Source organism: Gekko japonicus, unplaced genomic scaffold (assembly GCF_001447785.1).
Source record: "Gekko japonicus isolate JY-2015 unplaced genomic scaffold, Gekko_japonicus_V1.1 scaffold1486, whole genome shotgun sequence".
Classification (NCBI taxonomy): domain Eukaryota; kingdom Metazoa; phylum Chordata; class Lepidosauria; order Squamata; family Gekkonidae; genus Gekko; species Gekko japonicus.
Window position 1 is genome coordinate 270,110 of NW_015174320.1, and position 17,750 is coordinate 287,859.

At 46.2% G+C, this 17,750-nt stretch overlaps 1 protein-coding gene across 1 annotated transcript in view; it reads left to right on the forward strand.

Annotated features, from left to right (window-relative positions):
- The first annotated feature begins 4,248 nt into the window (after positions 1–4,248).
- Positions 4,249–17,750, forward strand: part of JPH2 (junctophilin 2) — a 118,178-nt gene continuing 104,676 nt past the window's right edge. Inside the window, 1 exon segment of the mRNA XM_015424228.1 lies at positions 4,249–5,229. Coding sequence (XP_015279714.1) covers positions 4,851–5,229 — 379 coding nt within the window. The 5' untranslated portion in view covers positions 4,249–4,850.

Here is a 17,750-nt window from a genome sequence, read left to right on the forward strand (position 1 = left end):
TTCCACTCTGCTTTTCAAGCAGCAAGGTTGGGTCCATGATCTCCCCGCCCCAAGTTCTTAACCTGCTCTGCAAATGCCACTCCACTGCTGTCCCTATAAAACAGTGTTCCTGGCCAGCATTGTGTCTGTTTTGTCTGGATTCCGCTTGCTCTGCTTTAGCCAGGATGGACACATCTGAAATGAAAGCTTGGGTAATATACAGTTGGGTGTCATTTGCATATAGATGCAATCCAACTTCAGAAGTCCACATGATTTTATTCAAAGGCTTCAAATGTGAAGAACAGAGATGGGAGAATAGAACCCTGTGGTTCTCTAGAGGGCACCCTGGCAAAGGGAAACTGGACACTGGCCTATAATTGGCCACCTCATCCTTAGCTACTGCAGGGTTTTTAAACAGAGGTCAGATTGCTGCATTGTTTTATCCCCCAAAGTGCCCCCCCCCCCCCCCGGTCAGAGAGGCTTTTCCTGGCAAAGTTTTTTAAAAAGCAGGATGGGCACAGGTCAAGAGCACAAGTGGTGGCTCTCTCCAAAGGACTATGGCCGGGATCAATCTGAATCACCTATAATAAAAGGATCAGCAGGTACGTCTGATTACTCAGGTTCTGAATCTACTCTCAATTTGGACTCCAAGTCAAAATGAAAGAGAGGTATTGGCAGCAAACAACTTTGCAAAAACACTACAGGCGGGGCCAAATTAATATCACTGATGAGGATGGATTTGAGTGTTAGCAACTCATGAACCGCTTCAAACAACTGAGCAGGATGAGATTCTGCTGACACAGTGGTGGCAGAAAAAACCCTTGGTCTCCACTGCCACTACGCAGGCCTGCAAATGGGCTTTGTGGAGCGCTTTGATTCATCCTGAGCCTTCTGCTCTAGTCCTCTCCCAATCTGCTTCCTTGTTCCGCCAGCTCCCTGGTAAATTATTGAGCTGAGGCCTACCTGAGCACTGGTCCACCACCCTTGCAGGGGAAGCTGCAATCTCAACTGCGCCTTCAATAGATAATGGTCTGACCAAGACAACGGCCAAACTTCCAGCCTCCTAATCAGACCACTATAAAGCTGCTTGGTACAGCAATATGCTGGGCCCATTACAACTCAGACAGTACTGTGGTGAGCTTGACCTGAAAGGACAGTATCAGCATGTATGTTGGTGTTTGCAACTTTCTAAAAAAGCGCTAGTTGAAAAAAGGGCTTGGTACAGGTGGTGCAACGTAAAAATGAGACGTGTGACTATCTTTTAAAAACATTTGTCTAGCAGACTCGGAGACAAATAAAAATCTGTGTTGCTTCAAGGCAGCATCTTTTTGTTGCTTTGTCTGTTTACTCAGTGCTTGGGACAGCCAAGCCAATAGAGAAACTCACTTCAGAAGATTCACTCTTGTGTAGGTAACACATCTAATCAGCCCCACTTGGTGTGGTACTAGCCAAGTAATACCCGGAGAAGCCCTTGGCCTCTATGCTGTTTATCCCTCTAGCGTAACTGGGTGGCTGTTATGTGAAACTGGTTGCTGTACTAGATGGACCCCTGGTCTGATCCAGCAGGCGCTTCTTATGTTCTTAGATTCTCATCATACACTGCTTTTATTTTCCCTAATACCCTGGAATCTGTACACACAGAGTTGGCACTCGGTGCCTATAGCAGAGAGGAAAGTGCACAGCCTCTCTGCTAGAAAGGTGGTGAAACCCTCTCTTGCAGCATGGCGGAGGCTTTCCAGATCTGTGAGAAGACCTGGCTTTCTCCTGACAATCTAGGGGATGCCTTTTCAACAGCGACTCTGCAAGAGGAAACGTGATATGACTTGAAGGGTAATCATGAAAGGGATTGTGGTGACTGATTGATAGTTCTAAACCTGGTAATTACATGTTTGGGACTCTTACTATTTTATTCTTCTGCAAGTGTATTTGTTATGGCCATGCACTCCAAAAGTGGCAAAGATTTTTTCCCCATTCAGGCGGGAGTTATTGGGGCCAGAGATAACTTGGAAAATTTCTGGCACTTTAATGATTTGTAATGGCTGCATAATGTGTCAGAAGTCACACAGATTAGCTCCCTGTTTGTCTTTGTTCCTGCATAATGTGCACCTGTTCCTTTTAATACCATGCTCAGGAAATATCGCATCTTTTGCCTTCCTGCCTTCTCTTGCTGCATGACAAGAGACAGGTGTGACTGAAGGAGAAGAAAGATTAAATGAGGAAGCTGGGCTTGTCCCTGCTTTTCTGATTCCCCCACCCCTCTTCTTAGAAGATGTTTCTGGTTCCGGGAGCTGCTCTAGTTCTGCTTAGGGAAGTAGGGGATGAAAGGGCCCCTTAAGAGCCAGTAGAACAGTTCCATAGCACAGTTCTTGTAAACCAATATGGATGCCATACTGGTGCCATTGTAAAGGGTCTGATGTTAAGATGTAGAAACGAGTAAGAGTCCAGTCGCACCTTAAAGACTAACAAAATTTGTGACAAGGTAGGAGCTTTCATGAGTCACTGCTCACTATATCTGAAGAAGTGAGCAGTGACTCACAAAAGCTCATACTCTGCCACAAATTTTGTTAGTCTTTAAGGTGCTACTGGACTCTTGCTCTTTTCTACTGATGCCAACCTGTGGCCTGGGGTGGAGTAGACCTAAGACTGCTTCCAATGGAGCGACTGGAGTCACAGCTCTTAAGCACCACATTGCTGGACATGAAAACCAAACCTGTTTGTAACTGTCTTGACTACAGTGAGTACAGAATGTACACAGGGTGATTTTTTTTTAAAAAAATGTAACTTCCTGTGTATGCCCTGACCTGGATAGCCCAGATCAGCTTGATCTCCTCAGATCTTGGAAGCTAAGCAGGGTAAGCCCTGGTCAGTGATTGGGTGGGAGACCATGAGGGAAGTCCAGGGTTGTTCTGTGGAGGCAGGCGATGACAAGCCACCTCTGAATGCCTCTTGCCTTGAAAACCCTACAGGGTCGTCACCAGTCAGCTGTGACTTGATGGCGGGGGGGGGGGAGTTTCCCCTGTTCTGTACACCCTAACGCAGACCATCTTGGAGGAACTGAGGACTTACAACCTAACTAGTCTTCAAAGCACTACTAATTCCTGGCGGGGGTGGGGTGGGGTGTCTGCCTTGGGAAAGAATGCCATTAGCTTATGGCATCATCTCACTTTTATCCTGCCTTTTCCTCCAGGGAGTCTAAGGGCTTTTTTTCTGGGGGAACACGCCAGAACGGAGTTCCGGAACCTCTTTGACAAAATTCTTTTTAACCTGTTTAAAAGTTCCTGAGTTTTCCGTATACAGATTGAAAACTTCATTTCCCTCTTGAGAGTTCCGGCACCTTCCCCCCCCCTCCCCCAAAGCCCTTCAGCGATATGCCTGATTCCTCCTTCCTTCCATGGACAACAACCCTGTGCAGGCACATCAAAGCGCATAGCCAGACTTAAACTTCGTTGGTCCTAAAGGTGCCCCACTGGACTTAAACTTTATTCTCCTGCTTCAGACTATCCTGGTGACCCACCTGAACCCTGTGAACACCAAGCCACGGGTCAAAGGTTATCCCATGATGCGCTTTCTAGCTGGCTGTCTCAGGTCTTTGTCCCCAGACACTTTTCTCAGTGTTCAATATTTTATAGAAAAATGGTTCTACCAGTGTTGTCTTGAGAAAATGATCTCCAAACAGTCCCGGGCTGAGCCTGCTATTCAACGAATTATAGGTACTTCCCAAGGGAAGTAACCGGCCCCACCTTCTCAGAAAACTGGCCTTTCAGGATCGATCCCACCAACGCCCCGCTTCTTACTCCCCGCCCCCCCCGGACAAGCACACTGTTCTCTCCTGTACTCTGATCCCACCCCCGCACCCCCCCCACCTCCGATCGCCTTTCTGTCGTTACGAGCAGAACTTCTTTCTAGCCACAGCCCAGGCGAAGATCGCGCCGGACGCTTTCCAGCTTGCTATTTTTAAAACCGGCTCTTGCTTTCTCCCTCTCTCTCGTTCTCTCCCCCTTCTTTTTTTGGTCCCAGTCCAACAGCGTGTGTGTGTGTGTGTGTGTGTGTAGGGGGGGGGCTCTCTCAGTCCTCCATAAAAGGGCCCTGGAAAAGGGGCCGGGCTCTGGGAGTCTATTTTAGGAGCAGCACTGGGGATCCGATGGCCTTGTTAGGGCACAGTTGACCTTTCTGCTGGAGGTGGTGGAAGGCAAGAGGGAAGGGGGGGGGGCTGCAGAGGGCAGAGCCGAAGACGTGCGGAGCTTATGGGACTCTAAAGGAAGGTGGCACAGCAGCAGTCTGGGAGGGCACCGTGGCCCAGGGGAGAGGGAAGGAGGGGAGACCTGGGGGGAGGGGGGGTGAAAGGCACCCAGCTCTTCCTTACTTCCTTGTGCATAGGCTCTTAAAGGGGCCGGCTGCTCCCCCCTCCCTCCCCAGTGTAGGCTGGGGCACTGGGAGGAGGCAGCAGGGATGCGGAGTCTGGTGCCTTGCAGATGAGCATCCCAGCGCTTTGCCCGGGGCATGGTTTGGAGGAAGGGATGTGGGCTCGAGTGGCTTGCAGCTGAGAGGGAAGTTCACCAGCGTCTCCAGCCTGCCCCCAAAGGCCAGTTCAGGGTCTTTCCCATGTCTCCTGATCCCACAGGTTAGTGTTAGGCAGGCTTTCCTCCCTCTGCGTCCCTGCAAACGGGCATCTTTGCCTTCCTGCCCTTTCTTACCTCCCCAGTCCCATCCTCTGTTGGGGGCTCAACACCTTAGTCTGGAGGTAGCTAGGAATCCCTTGACTATGCTGCAGCGTGTTCAGCTTTCGCCTAATGGAGAAGCAATCTGGCTAAAATAGGAAGGAGAGGGAAGGCAGAAGAGAGAAGAGTAGGGATTTGTGGATTGCTGGCACCATGAGTGGCGGAAGGTTTGACTTTGATGACGGAGGGGCATATTGTGGGGGCTGGGAAGGGGGCAAGGCCCATGGGCATGGCATCTGCACCGGCCCCAAGGGCCAGGGTGAATACTCCGGATCCTGGAACTATGGCTTTGAAGTGGTGGGAGTCTACACATGGCCCAGCGGCAACACCTACGAGGGATATTGGTCTCAGGGCAAGAGGCACGGCTTGGGGATCGAGACCAAAGGGCGCTGGCTTTACAAAGGCGAGTGGACCCACGGCTTCAAGGGAAGGTACGGGATACGGCAGAACGTCAGCAGCGGAGCCAAGTATGAAGGCACCTGGAATAACGGGCTTCAGGATGGTTATGGCACCGAGACCTATGCGGATGGAGGTAAGGCTGGCGAGGAGGCATCAGCTTCCAAGATCTGCTTTGTGTGGGGGATAGGGGATTGAGGAATGTGTCATGTGAGCTAGAAGCTGTGGCTCAGCCAATGAAGAAGGATTCCATTCTGGTCCCTGAGAAGTCGATGCTGGACAGGTGAAATGAAGACCCCCCCCCAGTGGAAGATTCTAGTTTTTCCAGACACGGAGACTTTATATAAAAAAAAGTCTGGCACATGCAGAGATGTGCACAAGTCCGTAGCTGATGCTTAGGCTTCACGTGTATATGTAGTTGTGCTGAGATGTTGCAGAATGAACTATCCTAGGTCACAGGTGTACATGTTTAAGAAAAGCATACTGCTATATAACCTAATACCTGCGCTGCTTCTGACATACAGATGTTGACAGCACCATTGCAGTGATCACATCCCCCTGCTGTATAGGTTGCAGAGGTACACTGAAGGTGCAGTCATGCCTTGGTGATGGTAGAAAGTGCTATCAAGTTGTAGCCAGCTTAACGGTGACTCCATGGGGTTTTCTAGGCTGCAGACATTCAGAGATGGTTTGTCATTCTGTGCCTCTGTGTAGCAACCCTGGACTTCCATAGTGGTCTCCCATCCAAATAGTAACCAGGGTCGACCTTGGTTAGCTACCAAGTTCTGAGAAGACTGGGCTAGTCTGGGACATCCAGGTCAGGGTAGTCATGCCATAGTATGCTACAAATCTTGCTGGTTGGCTGAATATCCAACACACAATGGGTAATCTAACCAGAGGTGAGCATACAGTTTCTGCCTAGGGCAGAACTGATAGACTGTGCTGTTCAGTTTGAATTGATGCGCATGCACCCCAAACCCAAATTAAGAAAAAGAAAACAGTTTCTTGGGCTCCAAAGTTGCTTGTTGGACTTTAGCGTGCAAGCAGCCACAAGATTTTTCACGGGTTTAGGTGCATCCCTGCTCCAAACATACAGCTCAGAAATCACAGCATGTAGTAACTTGCAGCTTCCTTTCTGAAAAGCCCAAAGAAAATTTCTTTCTCATGTGCTTAGTTTTCTTTTCTAACCTGGTTCCAAGGTTATTGATACAAAACTGATAATGGATGGGGTGGGTTAGCAATGGAAGTATTTTTAGTCACTTGAAAGTAGACAGTGACCTAATCACAGAAGTATTAGCACATCAAAACTCTTAATGCAATAAATAATCCCCTAGAGCTCTGTGGACTGCCATAACAACCCCAAGATCTCTGACCAGCTTGTTTAATTAATAGGGACAACTTTGCAAAATGTTGAATGGACATATTTTAGAAAAGGATGGGGAGATCAGAGAGAGGAGAAGAAGCCAGGTTCAGAAAATGGTCAACCACCAGTGAAAACTGGGAAAAAATGTTCTCTAGCTGGTGACATGGTTTTCTTATTATAAATAATAATTTTTCTTTGCAAGTTCATCTGAGATCGTAGGACCTATTTGATTTCCTGCATGAAGGGCCTCCTGAGTTATCTGGTACATTGTACTAGACAGGCTATTTGATACTGTAGCCCTGTATAAATCTCCTGTTTTCAACAGGTAACTCACTGGTTGCAGCAGAGTAGCCAGGAAAAGAGAAGGCCCTAAGGTTCATTTATTTATTTATTTAGGCTTATATGCCACTCCATTCCCTGCCAAGCAGGGCTCAGGGTGGCTTGCAGCAACCAAAATACAATAAATTCGACATGTTACAGTTTTAAAATCCATGTTACTACAATTTAAAACTTAAAAGATACCATTTTGTTTTTTAAGCTTCTATTTCATATTATTTTCCTCCAGGCTACTTAGCCAATACCTTCATTTCTGATGCTTTTTCTAGTCCTTCTCAATGAAGAAAGGTAGCCAGTAAATGTTTTAAATAAATAAATAAAAACTGGACATGACTTCATGGGACATTGTAGAATTTGTAAAAAGATCTATGGTTTTACCATAGAGAGTGCCCCATGGTGTCACTTCTGGTTTTCTCCGGAAGTGATGTCAGCAGCCTAGTCTTTGCCCCCAAATTGCTCCTGGGGGTTTCTGGCTGTATACTGGTAACCCTAGCAGTGCCTAGGGAGGGTGGAGTTTGGGACTGAAAAAGGACTCAACGTGATGCTGTGGAGTCCACCCTCTGAACTTGCCATTTCCTCCATTGGAACTGATCTTTGTAGAACAGAGATATTGTAATTTTGCAGGAACTCCAGTCCCTGCCTGGAGGTTGGTTAACACACATACATCCTTCTCCAGTGCCATGCCATTGATCCAAGTGACACTCCCCACAGCTGCTTTTTATGGGCAAATTCAGAGCCAGTTCCCTGATCAACCCATCCAAACAACTATTTGGGTCAGCACAATGGAGAGGGTGCTGAGGCACCATAGTGGCTCAGCTCTCTCCAGGGTTATCAAGCTGGAGTTCTTTTGGAATTACAGCTAATCTCCAGACCACAGATATTATTCCATCTGGGGGAAATGGCATCTCCTGAGGGCAATGTTCCCTCTAAGCTGTGGAATCTTGTGAGCAAAAATTCTACTCTGTGAGCTACTGGCATGAAATTTGTGAGCAAGCAATTTGGCTACTGCATAAATTAGTTGGCTCTGGAGTCTTCCTTCCTGAGCAAAGACTAAAATCTGTGAGCTGGAAGCTAAAAAACTGTGAGCTAGCTCACACTAACTCAGCTTAGAGGGAACACTGCCTGAGGGAGAATTCTATGGTAGACCACAGAGTGAAGAAGTGGAAGTACTAGAGTGACATCACATCCTTGCTGAGTTTCCTCCCCTCCCTTCCCCTGGCTCCATGTTCTCCAGGCACTGTCCCCAAATCTCTGGGAATTTCCTGAGCCACAGTTGAATCAGTATGTTAATAGAACTGTTCAGAAATGCCTTCTATGAAATGGACTGTGATCAAGGCTGCTTAGGAACCATGCCCCAGTCAAATGATCACGCCTTTCCTAGACATGTGAAGTGGCTGAGGAATGAATATTTATTTATTTTATTTATTTATAATCAAATTTATACCCCGGCCTCCCTGCAAAGCAGGCTCAGGGCGGCTTCCAACAACAATACAACAATACAGAATAAAAGCATAAATAGTACAGAATTAAAACACAACAATTAAAATAATGCATTACAAATGTTACAAAGTACTGGCGGCAGTTAAAATAAACAAATGAGATATTTTCAAATAAAGTGCTTCGCTGTTATTCCACAGAAGTGTTTGGATGTTATTTTTCTTGTTCTTGAGGCAGCTGCTAAAAGAGGCAGTCAATATTACGGACTGTGCACTAAGGCGGCCGAGGCCCCCAGTTACATGCCTGGCGGAAGAGCTCCGTCTTGCAGGCCCTGCAGAACTGTGAAAGGTCCTGCAGGGCCCTGATCTCCTCTGGGAGCTCATTCCACCAGGTATGGGCCGCCACTAGGCCCTGGCCTTAGTAGCAGCTAGCCTGGCCTCCCTAGGGCCAGGGAGGGTCAACCGATATTGAGACCCAGACCGTAGTGCTCTCTGGGGTATATACGGGGAAAGGCAGTCCCGTAGGTATGTTGGACCCCGGCCTCTGTGTATGCTCAGAGGCAATGTTATTCACATGGTCTTTGCATTCTGAATAGGTTACAGAACTGAACTCTGGCAAGTCCTTTTGACTCGCATTAAACCATTCAAGGCACATTCCCACCAAATATGATGACCCCCTTCCCTTTCTCTCCCTCTCCCTCAGAGGCAAGATTTTCTCTCCATTTTTCTTTCCCTTTTGTGACTGAGCTGCCATAGGTGTCTGTTTTCTTCTTTCCTGAAGAATTCAGGAATCCTAAATATAAATACACATTGATGGGGTCTGAACTGGCAGAGACTGATCAAGAGAGAGATCTTGGAGTTGAGAAAATGTCGAGACAGTGTGTGACTGCAATAAAGAAGGCCAATGCTATGCTGGGGATTATTAGGAAGGGTATTGAAAACAGATCAGCCAATATCATAATGCCCCTATATAAATCAATGGTGAGACCTCATTTGGAATACTGTGTGCAGTTCTGGGCACCACACCTTAAAAAGGATATTATAGCTTTGGAAAAAGTGCAGAAAAGGGCAACTCAAATGATAAAAGGGTTGGAACACTTTCCCTATGAGGAAAGGTTAAAGCGCTTAGGGCTCTTTAGCTTGGAGAAAAGACGACTGAGGGGTGACATGATCGAGGTTTATAAGATTATGCATGGGAAAGAGCAGGTAAAGAAAGAGGTACTTTTCTCCCTTTCTCACAATACAAGAACCCGTGGGCACTCCATGAAATTGCTGAGCGGTCGGGTTAGAACGGATAAAAGGAAGTACTTCTTCACCCAAAGAGTGATTAACACATGGAATTCACTGCCACAGGAAGTGGTGGGTGCTACAAGCATGGACGGCTTCAAAAGGGAATTAGATAAGCATATGGAGCAGAGGTCCATCAGTGGCTATTAGCCACAAGGTATAGCTAGGGGCTCTGGGGCAAGTGATGCTCTGTCTCCACTGGTGGACGTCCTGAAGGCACTGGTATTTCTGGCCACTGTGTGACACAGAGTGTTGGACTGGATGGGCGTTTGGCCTGATCCAACATTGGCGTCTCTTATGTTTCTTATGTTCTTAATATTTTGGCTTTTTGCTCAGCCCTGGAACCTGAGGGAAGCATTGGGATTGCCCTTTAACTTAAACCACTGAAAATGGCACTTGAGATGTTTTGAAATTCAAAATTAACAAAAGATTTTATTCATCATAGAGGGGAAAGGTTAGGTGAAATAAGGGGCTGAAATTTCTGAGGTAACTCAATATAGGTAACTCTGAGGTAAAACCAGTACACGCACAGACTTTAGTTCTTATGTTTCAGGCTAATGAGGGTTTCATATGCTATTCACAGTTGAGAGGCTTTTGTTCCAGTGTTTTCCCAACCATTCCAGTACATTTTCTTTGAGTATTCTCTGACTCTTTTGGTTTCCAGAAGGCTGGTACACTCCTTCCAGTACCCAACCCGCTTCTCTTGAAACACCAGTACTCATCTTGAGTTTTTAACTGACTTTTAAGGTCTCTAAAGGTAGTTTCTAATCACACCAGAGTCCAGGGATCTCTTCACTCTTCAGAGCTGTCATCCTGTATAGATGGGGCAGGGAAATTCCTTCTCTCTCTAGAAGATTTATCCTCCTTCCTTGGCCTGAATAGGAGTCTTCCCCTATCTTCCCAAACTTCCTTGCCAACTTTCCTCTAGTTCTCTGTCTGTGTTAAACTGCTCTCAGCTAAGGCTGAAATTAAACTCACCTCCATCAAGGCAGAAATCTGACTGACTTTTTCCTCAGTATGCAGCTCTCTCAAGACTGTCTGCTCAGCTGATGCTAACCAATCACATTCTTTAGAACAGCCTGTCACTCAAGGCTCTCTGGCTCTGTGAAGAATTAAGCCTTCCCAGTCCTTCAGCTGTTCATACAGCACTTCTGAGCTTTTAAAAGTGCAGTCTGTCACACTTGCATTAATAATGAACACCTGTGCTGTGCAACTAGAGGAGGGGGAGAGAAGGCAATTCCATCTGCCAAAGTGGTTTTGACCCATGGGGTACATTTGATTGTCACTGAAATGATTTGGGAAGCACCAGCTGCTGCACACATCTGACAATATTTGACTATTTGAAATTAAGATGCTCATCATTACATGCCAATGCTTGAGGTACAGGGGTATTTCCCTCCACTCTATAGTAACAATAATTCCCTTTTCCCATTCTTGTACAAGAGCTGCGGTGGCTCAAGTGGTTAAGACGCTGAACTGCAGGCTGTGGAAGGTCAGTAGTTCAGCAGTTTGAGACCCGAGTGTGCCGCATGGCGGAGTGAGCTCCCGTCTCTAGTTCCAGCTCCTGCCAACCTAGCAGTTCGAAAGCAAGAAATTGCAAGTAGATAAATAGGTACCACTTCGGTGGGAAGGTAACAGCGTTCCGTGCGCCTTGGTGTTTATTCATGCCAGCCACATGACCACGGAAATGTCTTCGGACAGCGCTGGCTCTTCGGCTTTGAAACGGAGATGAGCACCGCAACCCTAGAGTCGGACTCGACTGGCTTTCGAGCAAGGGAACCTTTACCTTTACAAGAGCAGGAATTACAGTTTCTTCTGCCTCAGTTGTTTAGACTTTCAGTCACGAAACTTGCAAGAAGGCAGTGAGTTTATCCCACTCCCTTCTTTCTTTCTGTTTTGGCACAGGTATCTTCTGAGTATTTACAGGGGTTTTGAACTGTTTACCACTTTGAATGCAGTCATAACTTTGCTGCAACAGAATATCTTTCTTTTATATGGGGCCATGTGTTGCAACGGTCCGTGAACTGCGTTGAACGCCAGTTTGTAAGTTCTGAAGCCACTAATCATAGTATTAAAAAAGGACAAGGGGGTAGACACAACAATGACACCAGGTATCATTTTTCATGCCAATTCCAGAATCCAGGGAGGAAGCACAATACACATCTACACAATACACTGGGAGTTCTGTGCCAGGACTCTCTCAGTACATGTAAGGTTTCACAATGAGGCAAGTAGTACTTTAACAGGCTGTTTTAGATTGGGAAAATGGTCCCAATCAGAATCAGGACTTTACATGCCGGGTAAGAGACTTTACAAAACAAAATGGGGAACGCCTGATATGGTTCTTCCAACATGCCATCTGGATGGTTAGCTGAGAAAAATAGTGATCAGTTGATTGTGCAAGGCATATGGAAAGCCCATCACTTCCCCTCTGCTTTAGAACATAGGAGCAGCTCTGCTGGATTGGGCCAGTGGTCCGTTTAGTCCAGCATCCTGTTTCATACAGGGGCCACACAGGTGCGCCCTGGAATGCCTGTAAGCAAGGCACAGAGTCCAATTCCTCCCTTAGAATTCATATTCAGAGGCTTCCTGCTCTGGATGTGGAGGTTTCATGTAGTTATTGTAGGTAATAGCTAATAATGGGTCTGCCCTTTATGAATTTATAATCGTACAGTTGGAAGGGGCCATACAGGCCACCTAGTCCAGCCCCCTGCTCAGTGCAGGATCAGCCTAAAGTATCCCTGACAAGTGTTCATCCAGCTGCTGCTTGAAAACTGCCAGTGAGGGGGGGGGCGCTCACCCCTCCCCCTAGGCAACCAATTTCACTGCTGAACTACTCTTACTGTAAAAAAACCCCAACCCTAATATCTAGCCGGTATCTTTCCGCCCATAATTTAAACCCATTATTGCGAGTCCTATCCTCTGCTGATAACAGGAACAGCTTCCCACCCTCTTTTGACCCTTTCAAATACTTCAAGAGAGAGAACATATCCCCCTCAACCTCCTCTTCTTTAGACTGTCTATTCCCAAGTCCCTCAGCCTTTCCTCATAGGGCTTGGTCTCTAGGCCCCTGATCATCGTCATCACCCTCCTCTGCACCCACTCCATTCTGTCCAAATTCTTTTTGAAGTGAAGCCTCCAGAATGGCACACAGTATTCCAGGTGTGGCCTGACCAATGTGCTGTACAGCAGGACTGTGACATCTTGTGATTTGGAAGTTATGCCTCTGCTGATATACCCCAAGACCACATTAGCCTTTTTTTCGGCTGCATCACACTGACTGCTCATATTTAGCTTACAGTCCACCTGTATGCCAGGATCTTGTTCACACACACTGCTATTCGGAAGTGTGCCCCCCCCATCTCCAGTATGTGTGCTTCTCATTTTTGTTACCTAGATGTAGAACTCAGCACTTATCCTTGTTGAATTGCATCTTATTCACATCCGTTCACTTTTCCAGTGTGTTCAGATCTCGTTGAATTCTATCTCGAAGTCTAATGCTCTTTCAAAGTCAGCTAAACTCGTGATCCTCGCTACATCTTGTGATAATGAGTTTCACAAGTTAATTACTCTGAACACAGAAGTACCTCTTTTTGCCTGTGCTCCCTATTGCAGGGCAGGCATTGTGGAATGAATCTTCGTTCCATACAGCTTGCAATGTTCGAGTTTGTTGAATGAAACCATCCTAACTCTCTCACTTTCCAATTAGATAGCTCCAGTGAAGAACCTGCTGTGTTGTCCCACAGTCAGTTTGAATTTGGCTTTACAAGGACTGAGTAGGTCTTTTTCTCCTTCCTTCATTATTGGAATTGCAAATGTATACACAAGATAATATTATATAACACTCAGAGGGACGTTGTTTGGATGTCACTGTAAAGGGAAATTTGTAGCAAACCTGAATTGTTCTTAGCGGCATTGTCTTTAAAACCGGTATTGAGCTCTGCAGTGGGGCTTACCCTAGCTTTGCTGGCGATGAAGAGCTCTTGAACCAGCTTGACGGCTTGGCCTTCTGTCAATCAGTGAAGTGGCACAGAAATTGTTCTGTAATAGGGAAACTTCCCAACAACGTTTTCAGTTAGCTTAATCTTGTTGATTCAGATGTTACATATATTGACATGTAGCCAACCACTCAGTTCCTCCGACTAAAAAGCATTTCTGTTTTTAGATGAGGGGGGCTCCCCTCTGATTTATGCCAATCCTGTCCCTCCACTGCAGTTTCTCTCCTTCCTCCATATTGTTCCTAGAGGAGGGGGGGTCTACTGGCCCGCAGGAACAAAATTTTAGGGGCTCAGTAAGCTGCAGCAAGAGGACGAAGTTGAAAAATCCTGCTCTGTGAAATCTCTGGTTGGTAGCCACTTAATTCTTACGGTGTATTTGGGTTTGTTTTATTATATAACATGTAGGTTATTTCACTCCCCCATCCCCACTTTTATTTCCTCATGAGATATGTCTGCAAGGAGGGATACCCTCCCTCTCTTTTTGCATCTGTCTTCCAGTTAGAGAATGTTCTCTTTTTTTCTTTCTCTTCTCAACTTCTTTAAGTGCTGTGTTGATCTCCGGGATGCTTCTCTAGAATAATTAATACTCTTGGGAATTTCCTAATGATGAAGTGATTCATTAAGTTGACAGTTAAATGCTTCAACCTCAGAGATCTCTGTTGCTATTTTGACTGGCTTCTCGTGGGAATGTGATTTTCCCTTTTTATTTAGAAGAAAGCAATCCCAGTATGTAGTAAAACCGAGCAGTCTCTGATGATACCTGTGTTTGGGAAATACGTATCAGCAGTGTATCGCTGACCGACTGGAAGAAGAAGACACTGCTACATATTACGGTTGAAATACCTTCCCTGTCTAGTAGGAGTTCTAATATGCTACATCTCAGACCTATAGTACGATCAGAAACAGAGTTATACCCTTCTAAATCCACTAAAGTCTGTGAGCTTAGAAGAATGTAACTCTGTGCTCTGACACTGTGTGAGTCTAGTAGGTTTGCCAACACTGTCTTGGGAAATTCCTGGAGATTTGGGGGCAGTATCTAGGGAGGGTGGAATTTGTGGAGAGAGGGGTGTGATGCCATAGATATAGAGTCTACCCTCTGATGCTGTCATTTGCTCCAGGGGAACAGATGCCTGTACTCTAGAGGCCAGCTGTAATTTCCATCCTCCAGTACACATAGAGGTTGGCAACCCCTAGTTAAACATTTTAAAGCTTTTTATCTAAACCAGACCAGAATGTAATAATAGCAAAGCCAGCAGTCGTGCTCAGTTAATAACAGCCATATGTGTGAAGGCACACTCAAAAGTCCCATAGATTTTATTTGCTTACAGCATGGAACTCAAGCCTTATCACCTGCTAATTTCTGCAGGTCAAGGGCACAAAACTAGGGGCTCATTTAAAAAAACTGACTTGCTTCACTTCTGCCAGCACTGGGTGCTGCTAAATGGGGGAGGACAGCTCATTGTCCCAAGACATTCAGGTTTGGTTGCCAACCTCCTGGTGGGGCTTGGAGGTCTCCCAGAATTACAGTTGATCTCCAGACTACAGAGATCAGTTCCCTCACCTCCCCAAATACCACCCTACCGAGCCCCCATTTCCCAACCAGGATCTGGCGATCCTACATCCAGGGCCCTTTTCAGGCGTTCAGTTTTGGTGCATCACACGCAGCAAGAGCTATCTGAAATTGTCCCAATATATGTGTGGTCACCATTTTGTCTGAGTAAGGAAATGCATGTATTTTTCTAGGTGCATCCAGCCTCAATATGGGCAAATACCCTCAAAAATCCAGTGTGCTGTCCTCATGTACCAAAGCTGTATGTGCATGTAAAAATATGCTGCTGTATTCGCACAAAGCATTGCCCTATTTGCATTAAAAAAGTGACTGTACATATTCTAATTCTGAATGAGGACCTAGAGCGTAGATCAAAAAAACCCCACACAATGGGGCCAGAGACAGATTGGGGTGTGCGTGTCTGTAAACTGAAGGGAAGTCCCAGGCTTGGAGAAAGATACGACATCTTAAAAAAAACAAAAACAAAGAACCTAACCCACATTGGAGGGGTTACCCTCCCAAATAACAGAAGCAATGTCTAACTTTTATTGCTTATTTATGTATTGTGTAGCTCTTCTTTCTTACTGAGTCTCAAGGTGGATAAAAATATTTTAAAAAATTCAATCAGACAGCATACCACATCCAATGATGCGGTAGGACTAGGATTACAGCATTAGAAAACAATGCAAACAGAAAAACTGTTTAAGGCATGATATACCACGAACAATGTAGAAAGTGGATTACAGTGACAGAAGATGATGCAGTAAAAGCAAGATGGTGCGTGTAGTAAGCACTGTTTGTCGGCTGCAATCCGATTCAATCCCTTCTAAACCCTTCTAAACCCTCATGAACTGTTGTATTATACTATATTTCTAATCCCTTTATAAAAAATGCCCTCCTGTTTTGCACATTTTGCAGAATAATAGGGATGTGGGAGGCCTCCTGACCTCCTCAGGCAGGCTGCCCCACAAGGTGGGAGTCAAAACAGAGAATCCACATGCATGGGCTGCTGCTGATCTTAACCATTTGCAGCCTGGCACCTTCAGAAAGTTTTGCTCAGAAGAATACTACTGAGATTTAAGAAAAATTATTTATTTATATTTTGCCTTTCCCCCCAATGGGAATCCAAAGTGGCTGACATAATTCTCCTCTCCTCCATATTATCCTCACAACGTGTGGTAGGCTTGGGTGAAATAGTGTGACTGGCCCAAGTATTCCTCCACTGGCAGACAATGGCAAAAGAAAGGGACAGATGAGCCCCCCTGGGGGGAGAGTTCTGGTAATCACATGATCTCTGATATTCTGATATCTCGGTGGTTATCTTTGGAGTTGCTAGGCAACCACAGGTATCTGTCAGTTTAACATGATAGGAGGGAGAGACTGAAAGTAAAAGGGAGGGAAGAAAGCAGGGAAATGGAAGAGAAGAAAAAGTTGAAGAGCGGAGAACAGAACAATGGGTGCATGATAGGGTTGCCAGCTCTGGGTTGGGAAATACCTGGAGATTTTGGAGGTGGCGCCTGAGGACGGCAGGGTTGGGGGCATAATGTCATACAGTCCAACTTCCAAAGCAGCTGTTTTCTCCAGGTGAACGGCTCATATGCAATCTCCCTTATATATAAAAGCTGAATGGTGGTGGCACTTCTCTAGAACATTCCACACGCTCCGGAATTGGTTGGCACCCTGGTCACTCAGAATCTCCCTCCCCCCCATAGCCAGTCATAACACAGAGGTTATTTGCATATACAGCCTCATTGGCCTCTGCCTTGGAACACAGAGGTCGTTTGCATATGCGACTTGATTGGCTTTTGCCTCTAACATTCTAAACATGTTGCTGTCCTGAGGTAAAATCTGTCAAATCTCCAGGTGAGGGCTGGAGATCACTCAGAATTACAACTGCTTTTCAGATGGCAGAGATCAGTTCCCCTGGAGAAAATGGTGGGCTCTGTATCCTTATATGCTGCTGAGGTGGCCCCCATATGACAGCCAATGTGACATAGCAGTCAGGGCTTCAGAGCACGGGAGAGGCTGCAGGTGTCTGAGGGGTGGAAAGCTGAAGAGTGAGGGGGAAATAAAGGTAGGTTGATGATTGGCTGGGAAGGAGATCGGGTTGCCAACCCCAGGTGGGAAATTCCTGAAGATGTGAGGGATGGAACCTGGAGAGGGTGAGGTTTCAGGAGGCGTGGGACCTCAGACAGGTACAAAGCCGTAGACTCCACCCTCCAAACCAACCATTCCCTTCTGGGGAACCATTGTTGCCAATCTCCAGGTGAGGGCTGGAGATCACTCAAAATTACAACTGTTCTTTAGGTAGCAGAGATCAGTTCCTCTGGAGAAAATGGTGGACTCAGTGTCATTATACCCTGCTGAGGTCACCACAGCAAATTGACACTGAGTGTCGAAGGCCAGAGCACCTGCCCAGAGTCTCTTTCTAGAGGCCGTTGTATTTATTTCCACAACGTGCCTTTTTCCTAGTTATAATATATGATTGTTTTCATCCAAATGATTATACACAGTGGCTTTTTTCTAGTTTTGTTGACCACCTGGAGGTCGGCAACCCTAGTGCAAGAGAAGAAAAGTGGCGAGGCTGCCAGTGGGAGGAAAGGAGGGAAAGCTGAAGATTGGGGGGGGGCAGATAAGAGTAGGGTGGTAGGTAGAAGGAAAAGGGGGAGAAGCTGTTGGGAGATGCAA